The 25,849-nt window shown below is 37.8% G+C and overlaps 1 protein-coding gene across 8 annotated transcripts in view; it reads left to right on the top strand.

Moving 5' to 3' along the window:
* The window catches only part of ABL2 (ABL proto-oncogene 2, non-receptor tyrosine kinase), a 101,799-nt gene that overhangs the window by 58,277 nt on the left and 17,673 nt on the right, over positions 1-25,849 (top strand). For 4 of the 8 annotated variants that reach the window (XM_027975916.3, XM_027975915.3, XM_060396639.1 and 1 more), the window contains 4 exons: positions 16,255-16,317; positions 17,541-17,711; positions 21,324-21,619; positions 24,760-25,032. In XM_027975916.3, the coding sequence (XP_027831717.1) occupies positions 16,255-16,317; positions 17,541-17,711; positions 21,324-21,619; positions 24,760-25,032 (803 nt within the window). Of the gene's footprint in view, positions 1-12,858; positions 13,001-16,254; positions 16,318-17,540; positions 17,712-21,323; positions 21,620-24,759; positions 25,033-25,849 lie in introns of those variants that run through there. The other 4 variants (XM_012187626.5, XM_004013834.6, XM_012187627.5 and 1 more) reach the window with 2 other exon arrangements.

The following is a 25,849-nucleotide window of genomic DNA, read 5'->3' as shown; positions in this document are numbered from 1 at the left end:
TCCACTGTTTCCCCATCTAGTTCCCATGAAGTGATGGGACCGGATGCCATAATCTTAGTTTTCTGAATGTTGAGTTTTAAGCCAACTTTTTCACTCTCTTCTTTTCACTTTCATCAAGAGGCTCTTCAGTTCCTCTTCTCTTTCCGCCATAAAGGTGGTGTCATTTGCATATCTGAGGTTGTTGATATTTCTCCCAGCAATCTTGATTCTAGCTTGTGCTTCATCCAGCCCAGCATTTCTCATGATGTACTCTGCATATAAATTAAATGGTGACAATATACAGCCTTGACATACTCCTTTTCTATTTGGAACCAGTCTGTTGTTCCATGTCCATTTCTAACTGTTGCTTGTTGTTGTTGCTGTAAATAGGGTGGCTTTATTTGTTTTCAGAGTTATTAATTGTTCAGTTTCCAGGCTCATAAGTGCCAGAGGTAGAATTTCAATCTCAATGCAAAATTGTCTGAGTATAGTCATGCATTAAAATTAAAAATGCATATAGTTTGCATTATGTAGTCTGTTTATCTGAGAAATTGAACATTTCTATCAGAGTTAAGATGAGGAGTAATAGTGGTAATAGATGTAAGTGGTTGGCTTAGATAAGCAAGTATTTATCAACTGTTAGATGTTAATTTTCTCCTATTCCCTATTTTCTAAATTGCTCCTAAATGATGTGGTGCTCAAAAGTCCAGAATTTAAGTTTTGTTTCTGTGGGTTTGGTATAACATTGCTTTTTTCAGCCTCTTACTTATTCTTCCCTGTCCTTTATTTCTTTTTCTCACAATCTGGCTCAGCATTTAGAAAATGTTTTGATATCTGATTTGTATTCTTCCTCAATCTATCCTATAAATGTTGTTCAGTCGCTAAGTCATGTCTTGATCCTGTGGACTGTTTGTAACCTGCCAGGCTCCTCTGTCCATTGGATTCTTCAGGTAAAAATACTGGAGTGGGTTGCCATTTCCTTCTCCAGAGAATCTTTCCCATCCAGGGATCAAACCTGTGTCTCGTGCATTGACAGGTGAATTCTTTACTACTGAACTACCAGGGAAGCCCATAGTGTTATTAGTGAGCACGATATTCTGTCCTTCTACCATCAAGATAGAATTAGTGGAAATCTAGCAAAACTGATCAGGGACATGGATATTAGTCATACTTTTGGGTTAATTTAAATACACAAAGCCACTACTCTTGACCTGGGCCTGGTGTTCTGGTGAAGAAATGCTGCTAGCTCCTGCTTGTAAGAACTACATGTTGTTATCTTTTATACTTTTACCTCTAAAGTATTCTTTTTCCTTCCTTTCTGCTCTTCCTCCCCTCTTTCCTTTTTCCGCCTCCTCTTTCTTCCCTTTTCCCCTACAGCTCTCACCTGATCTTTGATCTTGTAACCTGGAAGGACCTTATTGGTAATGGTGGTAGTGGTGTTAAAGCAGAGTTTTTTGCTACACCATGTTGTAAATTAAGCTAGTGATAAGAATGAAGTTTGAAGAAAAAAACGAAGTTTGAGTCATGATAGACAGTCATGTAATACATAGTATTTATGTAGTACTTTTAGTACTGTGTATTTTCAGACAGATCTTCTAGTAAAAATAACTCTAATAGAGAGCTTTATTAACTAAGATTATCATTAAAATTTTTCAGTGATTTTGTAATTTTATTAATATCTTGTTTTAAGCTGGAGAGTTTAGCAATGAAATCATAGGGATTGAATTCTGAGTGTTTTTATAGATTATTTGAACAAATATGTATATATGTATTTATTAATATGAGTCCTAAATCAAAAGAACTTTGTAACTTGAAGTATGTTTTTTTCTCTTCTTAGCTCTAGTCATTCATGCTTTAGGGAGAGTTCTGTTGGTTTGGACAGCCAGCGCTGCTGCAATAAGGAAAATGAATAAGGTCTTTGTTTCTTTTAGTTAAGGCCATTGGAAATATGAGTTCAGCCAGCAGGAAATAGCTTGCAGCCAGGACTCAAGTATAGGCAGTGTAGTATGTACACACACACACACGCCTCTTCACAGACGTTGGAAAACTAGCTCCACCGGTTTGAAAGAGAAGTCAGCTTTTTTGATTTTTAACATCACGTGAAAGGATAACATACCAAGTTACCTGCAGGGCAGTGACAAGTGTCCTAAAAGGTAAGGTTCGAGGATCTTAAGAGCTCGAATAAATATTTCCTAATGATACCCACATATACAGTTCTTTTTGTTGTTTGGGATGTTTGTGAGATGAGCTGTACGTTAAGGGAAAACTTTTGTTCAGCTCATTCTTTCATATTTGAGGATAAATCAGAAGTAAAGACACCATCTGTTTTGGTCTAAATATAAGATTCTTCAAAGAAGAAATGATAGTTCTTAGTTAATTAGAGAAAAGGTTGTATTTTTTTTAATGCATTTTGAGTTCTGGCATGACGTATACAAATTTTTAAAACTCTTCTCTGAGTTATTGTGCCTTGACTGTGGAAAAATTTGTAATTGCTCTGCTGCTGGAAGTAAATTCCAGAAATTTCCAGTTTCTTTTGTTGGAGTAGACTGGTTGGTGAGCACATGTATGTCATTCTGATTCGTCTCTTAGGTTTGACTTTAAATGTCATTCTATGTATAGATAGGTGAATTGAGGTCATTCCACTTTCGGAGTCTGGCTGTCTTAAAGTGCTTCTCCAGAAGGTTAGAAAAAAACATTTCTCAGTAGTTTCTGTATCACTCTCTATTGAGGCAGCCTCAACTAGTAAAAGGAGCATGGGCTTTGGAGTTACAGAAGACCTACACTTTCAAATCCTGGCTTCACCAGCTTACTTTGGAGCTTGAATAAGATACTTAGTATTTCTGAGCATTTGTACATTGGTGATAACAAAAACCTGTCCTTTAGGACTATAGTTAATATAAATTGTAAAATATCAATGAAGATGTGTAAAAGTATGTAGTTTATAATGGGTGTTCCACAAATGGTAGCTATTATTATAATCATACTATAGAGAGAGCTAGAATTGCTTTGAGTTGTTTTAAATTTGCATGGAAAACATGCTGGTGGGAGTTTGGTGAATATTAATTAAAAAATACTTGACTGCTTGCTATGTGCACAGTGCAGCTGTTAGTACAGAGAAACATTAGTGATCGTATTGTTGAATGCAAACAGGTATCTGTTTAAAGAATCTTATCTGCAAATGGCTGGGTGACTGTTTCCCAAATGCAAATACCTTAATACTATCTCACAACAACTATACCCTCAAAAAAAGGACAAATGATAAAGTGAGAAATATTGAGAAGGGGATGCTATTAGGGAGATATTAAAGAGTTCTCTTAGAGACAACACAATCCCTGAGTTCCGCTTAACATCACTCCTTTAAACTCCTCATGAAAGAATTCTCTTTCAAGAATGACATCTGCATGTGGAACTAATTAAGCAAGGCAGATACACTTTCTGTTAATAGAAAGAGTTTTGTCCTCAAGCCCATTGAAGAAATAGTTAGCTAGGACCAAACTGTAGATCATACCTCCATAGTTGCATGAAAAGACCACACCTTCTAATAAAAAATAGGAGAAAAACACAGTAGATAGAGAAAATGTGGCCCAATCAAAAATCTCTGAATATAATAAATTATAGCAAGATTTTTGGGCAAGGTTTTGACAATTTTTTGGACTCCAAAATCAATACAGGTGATGACTGCAGCCATGAAATTAAAGGATGGTTGCTTCATGAAAGAAAAAGCTATGACCAACCTAGACAGCATATTAAAAAGTAGAGACATTACTTTGCTGACAAAGGTCCGTCTAGTCAAAGCTATGGTTTTTCCAGTGGTCATGTATGGATGTGAGAGTTAGACTATAGAGAAAGCTGAGTGCCGAAGAACTGACGCTTTTGAACTGTGGTGTTGGAGAAGACTCTTGAGAGTCCCTTGGACTGCAAGGAGATCCAACCAGTCCATCCTAAAGGAAATCAGTCCTGAATATTCACTGGAAGGACTGATGCTGAAGCTGAAGCTCCAATACTTTGGCTAACTGATGCGAAGAACTGACTCATTTTGGAAAAGACCCTGATGCTGGGAAAGATTGAAGGCAGGGGGAGAAGGGGACAATAGAGAGGATGAGATGGTTGGATGGTATCACCGACTGGATGGACCTGAGTTTGAGCAAACTCTGGGAGTTGGTTATGGACAGGGAAGCCTGGCGTGCTGCAGTCCATGGGATCGCAAAGAATTGGACATGACTGAGCAACTGAACTGATAGCAAGTTTTCCATTTCCTTGAAGGTGAAGTTGATAGTCAAGATTTGAATTCTGTTTTGTGAGGGAAATGAAGATCTGTGAAGGGAGAGAGGAGACCTCAACATCTCTTTCACAGAGACCAATACATAATTAAGTATGACATTTAAAAATAAAACTATAAGCTCATTAATTTCTGAAATAGACTTTGAAAACTTTGCTATTTGGTTTTAAGAACATATGATGGCTACTTTTACTTTTGGGTAGTTGTTTTGCCCACAAAATGAGTAAAATGCTTTAAGAATGGATTATAACATGTTTCATTTTCAACTTTATTCATCCTTGAAAATTGAAATTGTTTATGCTTTATAAAGGTATAAAAACGACTTACCTTTTGATAAAGTTGTTTTGAATTTCTTTCTAAAAGCATATCGTGGGACTTTGCTGGTGGTCCAGTAGGGTAAGACTCCAGCCTTCCCATGCAGGGGGCCCAGGTTCGATCCCTGGTTAAGGGCTTGATCCCACGTGCAACAACTAGAGACCTGGCATGAGTGAGTGAGTGAGTGAGTGAAGTCGCTCAGTCGTGTCTGACTCTTGGCGACCCTGTGGACTGTAGCCCACCAGGTTCCTCCGTCCATGGGATTCTCCAGGCAAGAATACTGGAGTGGGTTGCCATTTCCTTCTCCAGGGGATCTTCCCAATCCACGAATCGAACCCAGGTCTCCCGCATTGCAGGCAGACGCTTTAACCGTTGAGCTACCAGGGAAGCCCAAGAATACTGGAGTGAGTAGCCTATCCCTTTGCCAGAAGATTTTCCCATCCCAGGAATTGAACCGGGGTCTCCTGCATTGCAGGTGGATTCTTTACCAGCTGAGCTATCAGAGAGTTAACCTTGTACAAGTTTAGGGGCTCATCAGTTGTTTGTTTTTATTTCTGTACCTTTGACTTCTTGTTAGTCATGCAAGTCTTCCCGCTTGAGCTCAGCACATTTATTCTTTCAGTGAATTTATTTTCAAGGAAGGGACCACTTTTAGACTGCAGAGGAACTAAAATTTTAAATTATGGTGTCAAGTTCACTAAGCACTTTACATGCATTTAATCTCATTTAAGGATGCTGTAGAGTACTTGCCATTAATTTTCCTGTTTTACAAATGAAATTTGTAAGATATTTAAATAACTTAATGAAGGACACCTCACTTTTTAACTGGCAGAGCACAAGATTTCTTAATAGAGAGTCTGAAGTCTTGGGTTTAAAAAACAAAAACTTGTTAACATTAGGGATTGAGGTCTTTTTATAATCAGAGGACATAATAATCTAATATAATCTAAAGACCTGACGTCACAAAAGGAAAGATGAAGATGTGAGTGTTGAGAGTAAAGTAGTGTAGTGTGAAATTGATGCTCTTTCTTCTTAGAATGCTGGGTTAGCTGCTCTGTTGGGAGGTTGAGGGTTAATAACAGGCACAATATGGCCACTTTAGAGATCATTTTGTTTTTATATAGCTTTGTTTCTTTGTCTCAATAATAATGGAATGGAACATATTTTAAGGACTGCCATTAGATAAATATTAGTGAAAGTACCCCTGTCTTAAAAGGGGAAAAAGTGGAAGCAGTGAGATTTTATTTTCTTGGGCTCCAAAATGACTGTGGACGGTGCCATGAAATTAAAAAGATGCTTGTTCCTTGGCAGGCAAGCTTTGACAAACCTAGACAGTGTATTAAAAAAGCAGAGACATCACTTTGCCGACAAAGGTCCGTCTAGTCAAAGCTGTGATTTTTCCAGTTGTCATGTATGGACGGATGTGAGAGTTGGATCATAAAGAAGGCTGAGCGCTGAAGAATTGATGTTTTTGAATTATGGTGCTGGAGAAGACTCTTGAGAGTCTCTTAGCACAGAGATCAAGTCAGTCAGTTGTAAGGGAAATCGACCCTTAACATTCATTGGAAGGACTGATGCCGAAGCTCATTTAACCTACTTGTATGATTATATTTGAAATGAGTTGCCTGTAGCTGGATCATATATCTGTGTTTATGCTGTTGTCATATAATGTAATTATTAATATGTGGATTTAGGTCTGCCTTTTTTTTTTTTTTTCCTCTGTTTGTTCCTCTGTTTCCCTTTTCTTGCCCTCTTGGATTATTAACACTTTTTTTTTTTTTTTAGTTTTACTTTTTTTATCTGTTGCGCTTTTGGCTATATCTCTTTGCATAGGTTTTCTAGTGGTTGCTGTATGGGTTTCAGTATACATATTGAACTTTTCACACTCAGATTCATCATTTTACCACCTCAAGTAAAATATGGAAGCCTTACTGTCACACAGTTTTCTCTTCCCTCTTTATGTTACAGTTGTTACATTTACATGCATTGAAAAGTCCCTGCAATGGTGTTAACATTTTTTTGCTTCTAACCATCAAGCATATTTTAAAGAACTCGAGAAGAGTAGTCTATATGCTATTTACTATTTTTGTTTCTCTTTCTTTACTCCTAATGAATAGTTTCCTTCTGGTATTTTCCATTCTGTCTGAAGAGCTTCCTTTAACAGTTCTTTTAGAGGAGGTCTGCTGGTCACGAGTTCTTCCTTTCAACTGAGAAGTCTTTATTTCATCTTAATTTCTGAATATTTTCTGTGATTATGGAATTTGGGGATGACAGCTTTTTTTTCTTAGCACTTGAGATTATGTTTTTTCATTTCTTTTTAGCCTTCAAGGTTTGAAATTCAAAGTTGTCAGTATTCCAGTTCTCTTGTAAGTGTGATCCTGCAGTGAAGTAGTGAAACCCCCCACCTTACCTCAGTCTCTTAATGGACTTTACTTCTGGCCTAGCACCTGATGTATCCTGCCTAGTAGATACTTTGCACATCATATCCACTCAGTAATTAACTGGATGAATGAAACATAATATGGATTAAAAGAGCCAATATTTTAATAATTTAATAAGTGTGGATGTAGAGTGGGTAGTGTTATTGTTTGTTTATATATAGTTCTCAGATTTTCAATGAGTATATATTACTTTTATGAAAACAATTTAGAACACATCATACTAATAACTTTGTTGCATTTAGTCTTATTGGCTTTCATTTATCATTTTTTGATTATTTTTTCATCTGCACTTTCATTTTATTCTCTAAAATGTTAAAGGTGGTATTAGATGGCTTAGGTCATTAAAAACAGCATAGAATGAAAGAAGTTTACAAAAAAATATTTTTAGAGTGTCTTTCGTTAATGTTTATAGTTTTCTAACTTAGATGGCTGTCGTCATTTAAATTCATTCCCCACAGAGCTGTTTGCATATCCTTTCAGTGCCCTTAATGACTTGATGAACCTTGCCTAATTTTTACTGTGGGAGTTGTGTAGGCTTTTTCCTTTTCCTTTTTTCTTTGAGCTGTGTGACTACAGTCAAGCAATATTTAATGTAAGCTCCTGAATGTCCTGTCATTGTAGCTATTCTTTTCTTATCCACAGTAATAAATGGAAGGTAATTATTGTCTGAACAACAGTTGCTTTTGTGGAAAAGTGTTGAATTATTGAGAATTTTTTTAGGGGTCCCTTATTCAGTGCTGGATAGCAGTTTAGAGGGGTTGACATGCTTCAGCAAAAAGTGTTTGCATTTGTGTGCGTAAGTTTATAACATAAATGGAAATGTCTAGTTGCTAATTAGGAACTGAACAACATAAACAGTACTGATTATATTTTTTTCCAACTTCACGAATGAACCACTTAATTGGCATTTTTTTCACGTTCATGATCCAGAATTTAAAAACTTACTGTTTATTCTCAGTTGTCCTCACTTAAGAGTGTGTGTGGCATTTGGCATGAAATATTATGCAGCTGTACATAGGAAAAGAACAATTTCTATGTGCTACTGTGGCGTGATCTTACAGTTAAGTGAGAAGAGCAGAGTGGAGAAAGAATGTGAAATATCCTACTGTTTAAGAAGAAGGGTGGGGATGTGAGCGTGTATCCATTTACATTAAAACAGTGTAAGAATAAAGCATAGACTGCAGCCATGAAATTAAAAGACTCTTACTCCTTGGAAGAAAAGTTATGACCAACCTAGATAGCATATTGAAAAGCAGAGACATTACTTTTCCAACAAAGGTCCGTCTAGTCAAGGCTATGGTTTTTCCAGTGGTCATGTATAGATGTGAGAGTTGGACTGTGAAGAGAGCCGAAGAATTGATGCTTTTGAACTGTGGTGTTGGAGAAGACTCTTAAGAGTCCCTTGGACTGCAAGGAGATCCAACCAGTCCATTCTGAAGGAGATCAGCTCTGGGGTTTCTTTGGAGGGAATGATGCTGAAGCTGAAACTCTAGTACTTTGGCCACCTCATGTGAAGAGTTGACTCATTGGAAAAGACTTTGATGCTGGGAGGGATTGGGGGTGTTATGCACCGAGCCCGTATCTCCAAACCAACTGAGAGAGTGAACAAGTCCACCGTGGTAATGCAAAGGCAAGAAGGGAATTTTTATTTCTAGCATGCTAGGGCTCAAGTCTCATCCGACGCAGCGGAATCAGACGAGAGCCCCGAAATCAGACGAGAGCCCCGAACAAAGCAGTATGGCGGTTTATATACAGTCAGCTCTTTGTCTCAGTTACAGGGTACTTGGCGATACCTGATTGGACAGGCAGAATGAGCTCATGCAACGCCTTCCTTATGCTATCGCATATAGAAATTTTTCCTTAGTTGGTTAAGGAATGTTCTTCAAGAAAACAGGAAACATGATTCAGGTCCCCAGCGCTGTTATGTACCTCATTGAGCCGACCAGCCTGCTTAACAGGGGGCAGGCGGAGAAGGGGACGACCGAGGATGAGATGGCTGGATGGCATCACTGACTCAATGGACTCGAGTCTGAGTGAACTCCAGGAGTTGGTGATGGACAGGGAGGCCTGGCATGCTGCAATTCATGGGGTCGCAAAGAGTCGGACACGACTGAGCGACTGAACTGAAGGAAGGAGTGACTAGGATAGAGGGAAAGGTACCTCATTCTGTAGATTCAACTTTGGAACCATGTAAATATTTTATATAATGAAATAAAACACATAAAGCAGAACTGAAAAATTGAAAATAAAATGAAGCAGATTAACTCATGCAGATATCTTTGTAGCAGCAGTTCTCAAAATCTGATAGTGTGTTCAACAGATCCCTCTGTTGACATTTGCACTGATGGTGCCAAAGCACTATTGATAAAACTGCTTAGTCCTTAGTAGAAATCAAGGTAGTGATATTAAACTGTACCCTAGCCATCATTGCGTTGTCACCGCCACACTCTTGCTAAGAATTTCCTTGATGAAGCAGTAAAATGATTATGTTTATAAAAAATCTTGATTCTCAGCTACTTGTCTTAGAATGGAAGGCGTGCAGAAAACAGCTCTGTTGCTCACTGGATGCTGTGGCTGTTCTTAGACCTGTGTCCAGGTGTGCTGTGTTTCTAACTGAACTGGCAGCTTTTTTCTGGGAACACTTACTTAAAAGATTGAATGACAGACCATTCAGAATTGGGATTTGGTAGACATTGTCTCGAAAATGAATGAAATAAATTTGCTATTTCAAAGAAAACAGATAGGAATTGTTGGAAATGGTAGATTTGGGGCTCTTAAACAAAAATTAGAATTTTATAAAATTAGTAACAACCATTGTGATTGTGAGAACTTCCCTGGTACTCAAAACTTTTGTGGTGAGATTGATGGTGATAGTAATGAACAGGATATATCAAAGTTACATAATAGAATATATCAACATTTAGTGGATATATTTCCAGATGATCAATACATGATGTTAAAAAATGCAGAGTACAAGATAGACTTATTTCAAGTACAAGATAAAACAATAAATTTTAGTTTGACAGATTATAAAAATTTTATCTATTTGGTTTCAGATTTCAGTATACAGTTAGCCTTTAAAGAACTAATATTTGTTGAGTTTTGGTGTAGTATCAGAGAAGAATATCCATCATCATCTGAAAGATTGTTAAAATATCTTTTCCTTTTATACCTCCATATCTGTGCAGTTAGATTTTCATATACTTCAACATAAATAACATCACAGTGGATCAAATGCAGAATAAAGGTTCATCCATCTTGTTTTAAGATGGATATTAAAGATATTTGCAAAAAATGACAGTGTTACTATTACTTCTTAATTCTTTTCAAGAGTAATTATTTTTAATAAAATGTTAACATGAGTTTATTGTTATTTTGAAATTAATATTACAATTTCTCAGTTTTAATTTCAAATATGGTAGATAATGGTAGATACAACCTACATAACAGAGGTCTTTGGAGAGTCAATACTAATTTTTTTTATGTTTTTAAGAAATATTTATTTATTTGTAGCTGTGCTGGGTCTTTGCAGCGCACAGGCTCTCCATTGCTGCTCATGAACTTTTCTCTGGGTGCTGCAGGCTCTCTAGTTGCGGTGCATGGGCTTCTCATTGTGACGGCTTCTGAGGCAGAGCACAGGCCCTAGGGTATGCGGGCTTCAGTAATTGTGGCTCTCGGGCTTAGTTGCTCCTTGACATGTGGGATCTTCCTGCACCAGGCATCGAACCCGTGTCCCCTGCATTGGCAGGTGGATTCTTCACGACTGTACCAGGAGGGAAGTCAAATACTTATTTTTTTACTTTAAAAACTTTAATTAGAAAATATACATAGCATAAAACTTACCTTTTGTACTGTTTTAAGGTATACAGTTTAGTAGCCTTAAGTACATTCAGTGTTACATAGCCACCCAAGTGCAGAGCTAGATTTCCAGAGCTAGAATAGCTTCTACGTATTTTGTATAAGTGGCATTGTACAATATTTGTCCTTCTGTGTCTGACTTATTTCACTTAGCATGATGTTTTCAAGGACCATCTATATTGTAGCATGTATAAAAATTTTATTCCTTTTTATCGTTGAATAAATTCCATTGTGTGTACCATATTTTGTTTATTTGTTCATCCTCTGTACTCTTGGTTACAATATAGGAGGATTAAAAAATGTAACTTCATTATTGATAATTTAAATAGCAGATTTACTGATTAAATAGTAAATCATATGTTATAGAATATAGATATCTATAGAACATGAATTATGGAGCCTCTTTCCCTTTTATTTTTTGTAATTCAGGGAAGGAGAAATTCAACCTGGTATTTGAAATTGAGTCATTGATTTGAGGTAACCCGTTAGTCATTTGACTCTTACTTTCCTCATTATGTTAAACAGTACTGGCTTCATAAAAGGTTAATTTCTTTGAGTGCATAAACTTTGTTTTTTAAAAAACTGTTAATTATTACCTACACCAGAGTCATTATTTCTTTAAGCTTGCATTATAACTTTTGTAACATCTTTATTGAAGGCTGTGTCAGTTTTACTATCAATAATTTTACCCTGTTAACTTTTGTTGACCTGGAACCTCGCACAGTAGCTGGTACATAACAACAACTTAACAAATATTTGTATAATAACAGACATTCTGAAATTATTTTTGTAGGTTATATTGTTATGCCCAAGTCTCGAAATCTCCCAATGACCACCAGGGAGCCGATATCCGATGCAAAAGCAAGAGAGTTTTTATTACCAAGCTCAAGCTGGGGCTCCCACCTGATACCGACGCAGCGGCTATAGGGAGGAGCCACGAGTTCTGGGTTACATTGCTTATATAGGGTTTGCACGAGAAATTTGAAAAATGGGAGTTTCTGGGTTGGGAGACATCTAATTGGTTACCTTCTGTGGAAGGGTTAGGTGTTGGTTTCTGATTGATTCTTATTTTCCCCCTGGGCTGGCCCTGGGTTCTGATTGGTTCCCATTACCTAGGTAGACTACGTTAAGTCAGGAGATTTTGGTCTGGGGTCTGATTGGCTCGAGGGTGGTGGGGTGAGGTCAGGGGATTTCCAAAGGCTCTTGGATTTTTAAAGGCTCTTTTCTGGATCCTTACAAAATGGAGTTTTTCTGTTAACAAAATGGAGTAGCTTAGGTCCTTCAATATCCCTAAAGTCATCCATCATTGGTAGATTTTGCTAGTTTCATTCTTATAAGGCTCTTGAGTTTTATTTAACTTTGTTCCTATATATTAACAAATATTAGGCTTTTACTTTCAAAACTTTTAAAGTTTTCAGTGCCATCATGCCATGTTTTTAACCTTTATTAAGCAATAGAGCCAAACTTTTACTGAAGGCCGTCATTTCCTGGCTTCTGTGTTTATGAATCAGATTGCAACTATTTCTTTAACTTTGGATTTGTGGTTTCTTGAACTACTTTAAGTGATGCAAAAGATGACTCTTGTTAGGCGTTTCCTCTCTTTTAAAAGTGTATTTGGTGTTTTATTGTAAACACGTTTTCTCCAAGGAAACTTCTGTACAGTCTCACTTCATCATCACCTAGGAATGAAATCCCATCTACATGCACTGACGCCTGTGTATTTTATCATTTGTTACTCATGTGTGTTGGTTTTTACTTATTTAGTTTTTCAAAATGTTCCAGAGTTTTTTAAGTAACTGCATTCTGACTCAATGTTTTGCTGATTACGAGACATTTCCCTTTAGGTAACTCTCCACCCACACTGGGCTTGTAAATGTCACCCTGCCATTGGTCCCCTCTGGCCACAGAGTACATGAATAAGTGTCACATGCCTGTGGTGTTGCTTGTCAGAGACTAGAATTCCAAGACTTCCTCCGTACATAGAACAGTTAAACTTGCGCGCTTCTGGGCAGAGGAATGGTCTTTGGGACAGTTCTGCTTCCACCTAATTGTTATGGCAGAGATCAGGACACATCACTTTGCTGTCTATGCAGTGAGGACTCAAAAACGGCTCTCCCCAGCTTGACAGGTATGATAACAGGGGTGATCGTTTGGGGGAGGGTAGATAACCACAGTAATCAAGCATGAAAGAGATTCCAAAAAATTTGTACTGCTATTGTTGTTAACATCTTTATTCTTGGCCAGTGAAGCTTCATGTCTTTTCCCTGGTAGGGCCTTGGTAATGAAAGAATAAATGAATAAACGAATAATGTGCAGTATTTTTTAGTTTTAAGATATGTGTGGCTTGATATTGAGAACAATTGAATGATTTATCCAACCACCCTACATAGTTTTTAAAAGCACTATTAAAAAGTATTAGCTTCCTTAGGGATTTGCCTGGTGGTTTAGTGGTTAGACTCCATACTTTCACTTCCATGGGCACATCTGGGTTTAATTCCTGCTTGGGGAACTAAGATCCTTCAAGCCACGTGGCATGGCAAAAAAAAAAAAAAAAGTATTAGTTTTTAAGAATATGCAGTCAGACAGAGTAGAATTCTGGCAAGGTAAGTGTTTATAAAAATGCCTGGAAATGCCTGCTAAACTGAAATTTTTTATTAATTTCTCCAATTAATAACTGACAAATTTCTACTTCAACTGATAAAATTTATTGAATGACTAATTGGTAAAAAAGTATTTTTAATAAAATTAAGCATTAAATTTAGGAATTATCTGTAAATTTGAGTTTGAGTCTTATTTAATCCTGATAATTTTCTGTACAAGCTACTCTTTCTAGTTTTACCTTATTTTTATTGTATCCTACAGGCGTATCAGTAGAAAAAAATGACCTTTTCTTAATAGTCATAATATATTTCTGCTGGGACCTATTTCTGGGTTCCATATTCCATAAGTAAAAATTAGAGTCTTCTGCTGCCTCATCGTACGTTCATGATGTGCCTCCATAGTAGTGATTAATGAAGGATAACTCGCTATCTAAGGTACCTTATATATAGTAGTCACTTAACATTGTTCAAAAATGAAACATTCCCAGCCTGCGCACCTGTATTTGGGCGGATGCAGTGGATCTGAATCATCCGGATTTGTCTGGGAAAGGAGCATAGGCTGGATCTACTGGATAACACCGTGGCATTTACTTTCTGTAGGCCCCCCTCCCCTTTTTGTCTTCATTCCTTAGCTTTTTCGCCTCCATTTAGCTCTTTAACTCCTTATGATTTAAAACATGTTCATTCTCAAGATGTTAGGATGTTTCTTGTCTTTGGAAAATTTGCTCTTTTGTTTGGTGCTAGTGGGTAAGATGGTGTTTAAGTGGATATCCTGTGCAGGCAGATTGTGCAGGAAACTGACCCTTAGTTCTATGAGAACAAAAGAATGAGTGGGAAGAAAGAAGAAAGGAAGGAAATAAGATCTTTTGACTTGACCGAAAAGACTGTAAAACCAGAGATGGGAAGAAGGGGATTGGAGAATAAAAAGGATTGTTTTCCAAGTTATGGTTCTTTTTGTACTTTGGCCTCTGAAATGATTGTCTTCCTGTATTTATTATTTTGTATATTTGAGAAATGTACAGTATTGTTCGGCATGTGTATATGTTTTAAGTTTTCATAAAATTGTGCTGAAGGTCTCATTCTCTTTTCTCCTTTTGTCACTTAACATGGTTTTAAGAGGCTGACTTGCCTTTAAAAATCCTCCTTTGAGTTTGGTTGCGCTCCTCTCCAGTGCAGATGAATCACATGTCACAGATATAGCCTTGCATTTTGACAGTCTGTCATTCTGCTGGCATCAGTGCAAAATCCAGTTTAAATGTGCTCATTAATTTAAATGCTTTCTTTTCTCTGAAACCTTTTCTGACTGCAGAGTGTTGTCTTCTGTCCTCTCAGTGTATACTCTGTAAGTATAGCAGAATGTGTGATTCATTTATTCAATAAATTGTTTTTGAGAGCCTCTCATATGCAGTAACTGTTCTGGGTGCTTGGAATTTACCAGTGTACAAAGCAGATAAAAATTACTTGTCTCCATAAAACTAATATTCTAGTGGGGTGGGATAATAGCTCACATGAATAGCCACCCGGGAAGCCCATATATATGATGATAGACAAGTAAATTGCATTTTGGGGGGTGATAAGATCAATGGCGAGAAACTAGTAAAGGAGACATAGGGGATGTGGAAGTGTTGCCAGGAACAGAGGCACTTGAAAGTAGGATGGTTAGAGAATGCCATACCAAGAGGGGAGCATTTGAGTGAAGGGCCGTGTCGGTGGCTTAGGGAAGGATGTTTTGGGCAGGTGGAAAAGCCAGTACAACGGTCCTGAGGTGGGAGTGTGCCTGCCTTGTTCAGGTAACGGCAGGGAGGCCAGTAGTCAGAATGAGGTAAAGGAGGGAAGGAAGAGTAGGAAGATGAATTGGCCAAAGGCCCTTGTAAGGACTTTAGCTTTTTATTCTAAGATAGGGAGCTGTCAAAGAGTTTCACGTTTGGTCATCCTAGTTTATTTCAGTGTATAATACAGCTGTTCCTATTCACTGTGATTATGTGCTTAAACAAGAAGCAAGATACCTGTTTCAGATTATCTTTTCAGGACATTTGGACATATCTTCAGGTTTGTTGTAACTTTCTTAATGTAAAATGATTTAATTAGCTGTGAAAATTAAAAAACATATTCGTTTTAAGAGGAAGAAGGAATGTGAAGAAGTGAAATAAACTGTTAGGAAAGCATCTGACCTACAAGTGGAATTTTTGTCTATAGGATATAGACAGATATGAAGCCATTTAAAAAACACTGGTTAATGCTATTTTAAAAGACACCTCATTATTTCCTGTCACTTGTATTTTTATGAAACTTAGTTGTTCATTCAGTCAAAATTGCTGAACACATATTATGTGACTCTTACTAGGAAAAAAAATAAAGTTCTTATGCCAAGTAGCACATTGTAAAGTTGGGGAAATCAACATAAGTTGTGGATAAAAATAAGAGGTATTACTGTATCAAGTATAATGTATGTGAGGCTTCCAAGGGGAGGTTACATTGAAGTTGAGTGTTTTTAAAATGAATGGAAGTCAACCTGTCAAAAAAAGAAAAAAGAGGGATGAGTTCACATTCTGGGAAGATAGGACTATGTGAACAAAGGCAGAAAGGTAGGAAGCATCATGGTGTTTGTTTAAATTTAAAATTCAAGGCGTGGGATGGGAGAGAAGGGAAGCTGGAGAAGTATTAATAGGTGGAGATCTGATTATGAGACACCTTGAAGGCCTTGTTAAAAGAGATTTTTAGCTTGATGGTGAACTATTGAAGTATCTTAAGAGTGACATGGTCAAATTTTTGTCTTAAATAGATCACTTTGCCAGCTGTTTGGAGGATGGATTTGAGGGAGACAAGACTGGAGGCAGTAGTCCAGGTGAGAGATGTTGGGAATCTGAACTAAGACATTGGCAGTACAAGTGGAGAGGAGGGAGTGGATTGGAAAATAAAACCACGGATTCAAGGGTTTTTCTTCTTCATATATGATAAAACCAAGTTTAAATTAAAAATGAGCGAAAGAGAGGGAGACATACTAGAAAAGAATTGTTGCACCACAGAGGCAGTTGCAGAGTGGCAGAGTGCCGCTGAAACCCATTTTTAGTGACTGAGAAATTGCTGCTGAAAGAACAGTGTGTTTTTGGTATGATTATCCTGAACTGTGAGAAGCAGGTGATCTTTAACTAACATGGTATAAGGATCACCTATTTGTTTAGTGTCACTAAATTTAGGAACCACAAAGCCTTGAAGAAGAAACCAGGTCTTACAAGGCTTCAACTATTACAGGTGATAGAAACTCAATAAATCATGTCCTTTGCTGGCAGTGTTTTAGAGAGTCCTAATTAAGTTACAGTATTTTATTAAAAATGTATGAAAAGAAAATAAGGAAAAATTGTGTTTTTTATTAAAACAATTAACAGTGGAAAGCTGTTGCGTTATAGACTGTACATGGTAGTACAAAGGTATCTTGGGATGCCAAGAATATTTTGTATTAAACCAAAATACTTTTCTGCTTAGCAGATAATTTTAGGATTTTTTTTCTAAAAGCACTGTTTCTATAATTTTCTATATGTAAATGGAGGGCCTGGATTAATACAATCTATATATATTTCTTAAAATCCCTGTTATCTTTTCTGAAATTTGTTTTATATGAAGATAGTAAGGGGAGAAAGGTACTTTGGGAGGACTTCACTTATAAAACGTAACTATTCCTTCTTAAAACCACCATTATCTAGACAAAATATCTTGTATGTTTTATAAAATGAACTGGAATTTCTTTTTGAGTTTTTTTTTTTTTTTTTTGAGGAAACTGTGTTTCCTATTCATTTACCTCTGATTTTCATGCATAAACATCACAGCTAAATGCTCATTTTGTGTTCTTTTCTCTATCTTATTATGTTTTCAACAAGTAGATTTTTATCCTGCTTAGGAGACATGCCATCTGCTCTTTCTTCCTGACTCCACAACCATGTGTACAGTTTTGTTCCTTGCTGGAGGCATCAGTATAATGCCAACAGCTAAAATACTGTCTGTGTACTGAATTCAAATGAATTTCCAACTGTTGGACTTAAGTGTAAACTCCTTTCTCTTTATGTCTTCCAGAAGCCTTGCACCGCCCCTACGGTTGTGATGTTGAACCCCAGGCCCTGAACGAAGCCATCAGGTGGAGCTCCAAGGAGAACCTGCTCGGAGCCACCGAGAGTGACCCTAATCTCTTTGTTGCACTTTATGATTTTGTAGCAAGTGGTGATAACACACTCAGCATCACTAAAGGTGAGCTTCTACGTAACGTCCTCTCACATTTCAGTTTTTATTAGTGGTTAAGAAATAATGGGATCTATTCTGGGTTCTGCCTCTGACTGGAATTAGGTAATTTGGGCCCAGGTACCTCTGGTTCATTCTCTTTTTAAAACTTTTATAGGGGATAATGCCACCTTATCTAATTCATAGAGTTTTTATTAAGGCTAAAATGAGACAAAGTACATTAGAAAAAAACCACCGCACTATATATGCATAAACTCGACTCCTTCTCAAGATTCTGTTTTGTAGGTAATATGCCAGCCTCTGTCTGCCACAAAGGTGAGGTTTACTGTACACCTCTCTGCAGTGGGCTGTGGCTCCCTAAGAGGAGGCAGGTTTCCAGGCCCCAGTGCTGCTCTTAAGGGTCATTCGTGGGCTGACTTCCTGTGGGAACCATTCATTACCAGTCTACGCTGAGATTAAGAACTTGTACTCAAAATGTAAAACAACTACATTGCTAAGTACACTTACTATTTAGTTCAGCTGACATTTCTTTTTTTATAACAAAACTGAAGAAAGTGGTCCAGTGATTCACACTCTGGCACAAGCATCTTGCCTTGCTGTGGACCTGCTTTGGGCAGCACTGGCTCAGACAACTTATCTCTCATTTGTGTTTATATGCGTTAGTGAAAGGACGAGCAGGAAGGGTTTCTATTGCGGTAACACTCACGACAGAGTAGTAGTACTGTTTTCAGTAGTAAATCCTAACAAAGAGAGCACCAAGAACATAATCATGTAAAAACCATCCCTTATTGGTTTTCTGAACGAGGACAGAAAATGTGGAATTTTTATGAGAAAGAAATAGGAGTGTGGGTCATTGTCATGTATACATGAGTTGGATTGCTAATCTGCTTATATTTTTCTTGTCTTTTGAATTTATGAAAGCTTCCTACTAGGAAAAAATAAGATTCTGGATAATCTTTAGCTACGTGAAAGTGTAAATTAAATGATTCTTTGTCAAACAATACTTCTCTTATTTGTAAGGTTTGAAATGAGATAGTAAATGAGAGTGGATCACCAGATTAAGAAGACAGGTTTCCACTCAAGGAATGTTACCCTGAAATAAAGTATTTTTATACATCAATTTTTAAAATCCAGCCAGATTCATCAAAAGCAGAAATCCTTAAAACTGAGTTTCTGGAGTATATGTATGTCCCAGAGTGGGGATGATGGTATGTATACATGCATTTGATGGTATTTGTTTGTGTGTGGAACTGTGTTTTATGATGAGAGGAAAATTTTACACAGTTTTAGGATGCAGGACTTGAGAAATATTTTATACTTTGTGTGGAAGGTAGTCTCTTTGGGCTACAACACAGTCTTTTACTTTAGGAGCTTCAGTGGGAAAGTTGGTGAAGGTGACTCAGAACATTCTTTCCTAGATACAGTTTTCATGTCAGTATTTTCCAAGATTGCTCAGTCACCAGGACTACACTGATAAAGAAAGCCTTTTGACTCATCAGTTACCAGTTATGGCAACTACTAGTATGCATCTCAAAAAGTGGGATTTCGTTTATCTTATAATCAACAGTGATTTCTTTTAAGGGCTTCCCTGGTGGCTCAGCTGATAAACATTCTGCCTGCAGTGCAGTAAACCTGGGTTTGATCCCTGAGTTGGGAAGATCCCCTGGAGAAGGGAATGACTACCTGCTCCAGTATTCTGGCCAGGAGAATTCCATGGACTGTGTAGTCCAAAACCTATGAAATGCCAGGTTTTTAATTTAATATAAAATGTTGTCATACTAAAGCTGATTTTTTATTTTAAAAGACAAAATATTTTTCTAAATTAAATAACAATACTTATTTTAGTTCTTTCTTTGAAGGCAATATTTTGCTTGAATTAAAAAATTAGGTTTCCTCTGGCAATAGGGTCAATGTTTATTCCACTGTTAATCTTCATGGTACTCAAAACTTCCAGAGTGGAAAATTCTCCTAGCTGCCAAAAAAGAGAAAGACAAATAGCCCAAAACCTAGAGTGTTCGACTATATCCTGATTATGATGACCTGTCATTATCAGTTCTTTGTAAGGAAGAATAATGTATAATAATGTACTTGGTAAAGAACTAAGTCTTCTCATTTTCTTAAGAGTATTAGAGAAAAGCTGCAGACTGACAAGTCTTGTATAGCTTTTCTGACAGCACTAAGATTTGTTTTCCCTGCAGATATGATTGGGGAGTATTTATCAGCACACTTGTGCATTTCCACCGCCACATGTGCACACACTATCTACCTATACATGTGTATGCGTGCGCACGTGCACATACCCATGTTTTTCCTCACTGAATGTCTCACAACCCAAGGTCTTGAGTGAGATAGTAGGGGCAAATAGAAAGTCATACTATGGCAAACATTTCTGCAGACCGCTGAAAAAAGATGACTGGCAGAATAATAATTTTGAGTTTTTCCCCCCAACAGTCTTTGCTTGATAAGTACTGGGCCACGTGCTTTTGATTGCTGCGGCTTTCTTCTGTTCTCTGACACTGAGGGGTGGATGTGAACTCTACAGGAAGGCTTGCATCTCTCAGATATGGGGGTGTAAGGCCTTATAAGGATTTATATTTTTTTTATGACCTTGCCATGCAGCATGTGGGATCTTAGATCAGGGATCAGATCCATGCCCCCATGTATTGAGGGGAGTATGGAGTCGTAACCATGGAACTGCCAAGAAGTCCCAGGATTCTTTAATTTAACGTTTACTGATAATGATCTCTCTCACCTTTCCTATTTTGCTTGGGCTGCAAGTACAGGGGAAGGATGCATGTTTAGGGAGTCTGAAGTTGATACTCACTACTTTATTCAAGAAATCAAGGACATTGAAATTGATAGCAAAGATACTCTGAGTAATTTGAGTCTTAGACTCCAACTTTAGACTCAACTTCTCTTTGCCACACACTAATTTGAGAGGAGCAGATGGGAGATTCATTCGTTATGGGGAATGGGAGGGAAATTATTTTAAAACTTTAGTCCTGGAAAAGATTGTGCTTTTGAGGTCCTGACTGCTGACCGATACCTCCTCAGTTTTCTTTCTGAAATATTGCTGATAGCTCTGTGGTCTGTGCTTTTTTGTTTTTTTGTTTTTGCATTGATGGTTTTTGTAGCCTTGCTGCCAACTGAAATTTAGAAGTAACTTTGTGTTTTACATATCTAATCCCTAATCCTTGATTGCTTTTAGCATTGAACCATAAATATGTTCTGTGACAGACTCTTTTGAGGAAAAAATTTTCCTTTTTTTTTTTTGAGGAGTGAGACCATGTCCTATTCCAGACATTTGAGTGACCTTTTAATCTTTGTGTGCTACCTTAGTTATATATATGGAGTTTCCTGTAGTATAAAAGTTTTTGAAACCCTATTGATAATGACAGAAAAACATTTCTAAGTATGCGTCTTTTGTTTAAGCTACAAGCTAAAAATATCAATCAGGCTATGATGATAGCAAAGTTCATTTTCATTATTTTTTAAAAAACTGTTGGTTTAAAAGTTCTTGATTCATTTTTTTCACTGAATTTCAAGCTTGACTGTAGACTGCTTCTGTTTCAGATAAAGTCTTACATCTTTTCTTTCCCTCTGTGATGATCTCCTGGCCAGGTGAAAAGCTCCGAGTCCTTGGTTACAACCAGAATGGTGAGTGGAGTGAAGTTCGCTCTAAGAATGGCCAAGGCTGGGTGCCAAGCAACTACATCACCCCTGTGAACAGCCTGGAAAAACATTCCTGGTACCATGGACCTGTGTCTCGCAGTGCAGCAGAGTACCTACTCAGCAGTCTAATCAATGGCAGCTTCCTGGTGCGAGAGAGTGAGAGCAGCCCCGGGCAGCTGTCAATCTCGCTCAGGTACGAGGGGCGTGTATATCACTACAGGATCAATACCACCACAGATGGCAAGGTAAGACTGGCCAGCAGCCAGTGTGAACGGGCCTGCTCTTTAGAAACAATATTCAGAATGATGAAAGAATACAATTTTTATGTCTGATATGAAGGAAACTAATCACTGATGTGAGTTTGAGCTGTTTGGCACATGAGAGAGCGCTTACTCTTTTCAAAACAGTATGGTAAAAAAAACAAAACAAAACAAAACAAAAAAGACAGTATGGTAATGGAAATTAAAAACAGTATTACATCAAGAGTTTAAAGATGAACTAGATTTGAAGGTGAAAAATGAAGGAAACAGCTGTATAAGTTAACTTATCAGTATACAGATATGCACATATACATCCAATACATTGTGTGGAATTTTATAAATTAAACCATTTATGAAAATTATAATAATCTCTACCAGAAAGTTTAAAGAGTAAAACTTTAGGCTTCTGAGACTGATATTGGTCATTAATGTATGTTAATATAAATAGATCAGTCAGTCATTTAGCACTTTGCAGGTTAGAAAGACCAACCGTATAAGAATGGCTATGTTAGAGTGGAACTGTCTTGCTTTATAAATGGTAGAGAGTAGATTTATGTCCGTTCTTCTGTTGAACAGTAAATTTATAGTTAGGGTGTGCAGGCTGAGTTGCTCTGTGGCCTGTGGGATCTCAGTTCCCCGACCAGGGATTGAACCTGCTTTGCCTGCCCTGCAAGGTAGGTTCTTAAGTGTTGGACCACCAGGGAAGTCCTTGAATAGTAAATTTAGATTGAATTGTTTCTTCCACTTTTTCTCTCTTTATGATATGCATAGTAGGGGAAAAGCATAGGCTTTAGAGCAAGCAAATCTGGTTTGCTGGGTAACTCCATCATTTATTCACATTGTGACCTTACTTAAGCCTCAGTTTCCCATCCCATTTTATTGGCAGCATTCAGTGAGATAATTTCAATAAAAGATAATGGCTGGTAAAAAGTAGGAAACAGTAAATTATTAATTTTCTTTGCACCACCCTATAAGACGTATTTTTTTCTTCATGAAACCAAATAGAATCAGGTAAGTGATGATATAAGGGCCACTCAGCAGAATCTACTTCTGGTTGTCTTCCCAACAGAAGTGAGTGCATGTGTGTTCAGCAGACATGTACAGGAATGTTCATAGCAGCGTTACGTGTAGTAGCCAGAAACTAGAAACACTCAGCTGTCTGACAGCAGTGGACTGAATTAATACATTGTGGTATATTTGTAAAAAGGAATCTTACACAAAGTGAACGCAGCTCTACTACACACGTTACTAGCAAAAACCATGACCCACTGGCTGCCTACTCTTGCAGATAAAATTGTACTGGAATGCAGATGCACCCATTTGTGTATGTGTTGTCTATGGCTGCTTTCTCAGTATTATGGCAGACTTGAGTAACGACAGAAATGCTGTGGCCACAAACCTAAAATGCTTAGTATCCGGCCCTCTAGAACAGTCATAGATGAATCTCTTACACATAAAGTTGAGTAGAAGGGATTAGTGATTACTGAGGAAGGGGATGAGGGGAGTGGGAATGACCTCTAATGGGTCTGGGGTTTCTTTGTAGGGTGATGAAAATGTCCTGAAATTAGATAGTGGTAATGGTTGGACAATCAATGCATTTATTAAAAGTCACTGTATTGCACAATTGAAATTGTGAATTTTGTGGTGAAATATATGAATTATATCACAGTAAAAAAAGTTGGGTGACAGAAAACAGGCACAAAACAATGCTTATTGTGTGGTTCCGTTTGCATAGGTACAGTTCACAATCTAAGCTAATCTAAGGCGTTAGAAGTCAGCAGAGTGGTTACCTTTGCGGGGTCAGTAGCTCGGAGGGCAGGAGGGAGGCTGCTGGGTGCTGGTAATACTGTGATTCTCTTGGGTGGGAGATGTTTATCATGGGTGAGTTCACTTTACAGGACTCGTCTGTTCTCCATTTATTAATTATATGCTCTTCTGTATACTCTAGAATCTCTTTTTTAAGAAAATAAACAAGCTCCCTTGGAAGATAAGGCTTAGAGACTGCTATCCTACTTCATCCTTCTTCTTGCTTATCACATATTAACTACTGTTTTGTTTACTTTCTGAGATAAAATTGTGGCTCTTTTTAAAAAATTGCTTGGGCACTCAAAAGTGCCTCTTAATGAAATAAAAATCATAAGATATTTGAATATCCTCTCTCTACCAAAAAAATTAAAATCAGTGGTTTTCAAATTATGTTCTGTGTAAGATTCTGAGGTGGGAGTTCATAAACTTTTACAGGAAGCCAGTCCCCTCTTACCTACTTTAATCAGCGCTTCTCTTCCTTTATCTTCCATATTTGGGCTCCTTAGTCATTTAGCTTAAAAATATTTGAAGACCAGTGATCTTGATGATCCTGAGATATAGAAGCTTTTCCCCTCAAGACTCGAGCTACTTTAGGAATCGTAAGAAGAGTAGTTTAAATGAGATTAAAGTGAAGTTCTCTGCCCACCCCCACCCCTGCAACATCATGGTTAAATTCTTCCCTAATTCTTCCACTTATCTCAGTAAGATAATGCCTTATTTTCATCTTTTTTTAAATCAGCATTTTAAAAATTGAAGTATAGTTGGTTTACAGTGTTGTGTTAATGTGTGCCATATAGCACAGTGATTCAGTTATATGTATATCTGTGTTCTTTTTATATTATTTTCTATTGTGATTTATCATGGAATATTGAATATAGTAGGACCTTGTTGTTTATCCACTCTGTATATGATATTTTTCACCTGCTGTCCCCAGCGCCCATTCTTTCCCTTCCCCGACTCCCTCCCTCTTGGCAACCACCAGTCTGTTCGCTCTGTTTGTGATTTTGTTTCATTGTGTCGTATTTTAGATTCCACATATAAGTGAAATCACAGGGTGTTTGTCTTTTTCTGACTGTCTTCATTTCTAGTTGCTTTCATGTCACTGTGAATGGCCTTATTTTGTTCCTTTTTATGGCTGAGTAATATTCCATTGCCATACACAACACCACATCTTCCTTATCCACTCATCTGCCGATGGACGTTTAGGTTGTCTCCATGTTTTGGCTGTTGTGACTAGTGCTGCTTATTTTCATATCTTGAGAGCAGTGAGATAATGACCCCTTTTCAGTTGGTTTATTTTTCTCCGCTCTGCTCACCAGGTATATGTAACTGCCGAGAGCCGCTTCAGCACCTTGGCCGAGCTTGTTCACCATCACTCCACGGTGGCTGATGGGCTGGTGACAACCCTGCACTATCCGGCCCCCAAGTGTAATAAGCCTACAGTCTACGGTGTGTCCCCCATCCATGATAAGTGGGAGATGGAACGAACAGATATTACCATGAAGCACAAACTTGGGGGTGGTCAGTATGGAGAGGTTTACGTTGGCGTCTGGAAGAAATACAGCCTTACAGTTGCTGTGAAAACGTTGAAGGTGGGTTGCTGAGAATTACAGTTTTCAGGCATCTTTTTCTTTTGTGCTGAATCACTTGGAAATACCAGCGTGCCCTTCTTTAACTTTGGAACACTTTCCACCCACTGGTGCCAAGCACATCAGCAAATTCTGATGATTAACCCTGGTGCCATTGCTGACAGTGCAGGGGCAGATTATTCACTGCAATGCAGTGAAACCCACATGTGGGGAAGGTTTGTCCCTGGGGGCTGTTGATAGAGATCTTGGTGGGAGGTTAGAAGCAAATTATAAGTTGTAAAAGCAAAGCAAGCTGTTTTCCTTCCTCAGAACAACCCCTGCTGGGCAGAATTCTCCATGCATTGTTGGAGAATCACGCTCTTGTTCTGTCCTTTGTCTCCCTGTTGCTTACTTCTCCCATCTCCCTGAGATTAGATCACCTTATTCTTCATATTCACAGGAATCTTCTTCCTGATCCCAGCCCATCTCTCTCCTTTAAGCATCCTGGTAGTGAATTACAAGTTTTGTCACTCATCCCATTCTCTGAAGATTTTCTCGTGTGCCTCAGTAACTCTGGAGGACTCCTAAGGACTGCTTTTCACCTCTGAGTAGTAGTCAGTTCTTTTACGAAGCGTTTATTAAGTGCTTGTTCTGAGTGTGAACCAGTATGCACAGCCTTGCAGATATATCTTGCTCCTTAAGGAATCTGTCAGGAAGACAAATATGTGAACAGCTAACTGTTCTGGCTCCTCTTTCAAAAGCTTAAGATATCTGGAAAGAAACTTTCAGAGAATGGAATTGTCTGTCCAGGTCTTTCGTGTTTCACGATTGCTGAATTTAC

Source organism: Ovis aries, chromosome 12 (genome assembly GCF_016772045.2).
Source record: "Ovis aries strain OAR_USU_Benz2616 breed Rambouillet chromosome 12, ARS-UI_Ramb_v3.0, whole genome shotgun sequence".
In the NCBI taxonomy this organism is placed as follows: Eukaryota; Metazoa; Chordata; class Mammalia; order Artiodactyla; family Bovidae; genus Ovis; species Ovis aries.
The sequence above is the reverse complement of the archived record's forward strand: the minus strand, read 5'-3'. Positions and strand labels throughout refer to the sequence as shown.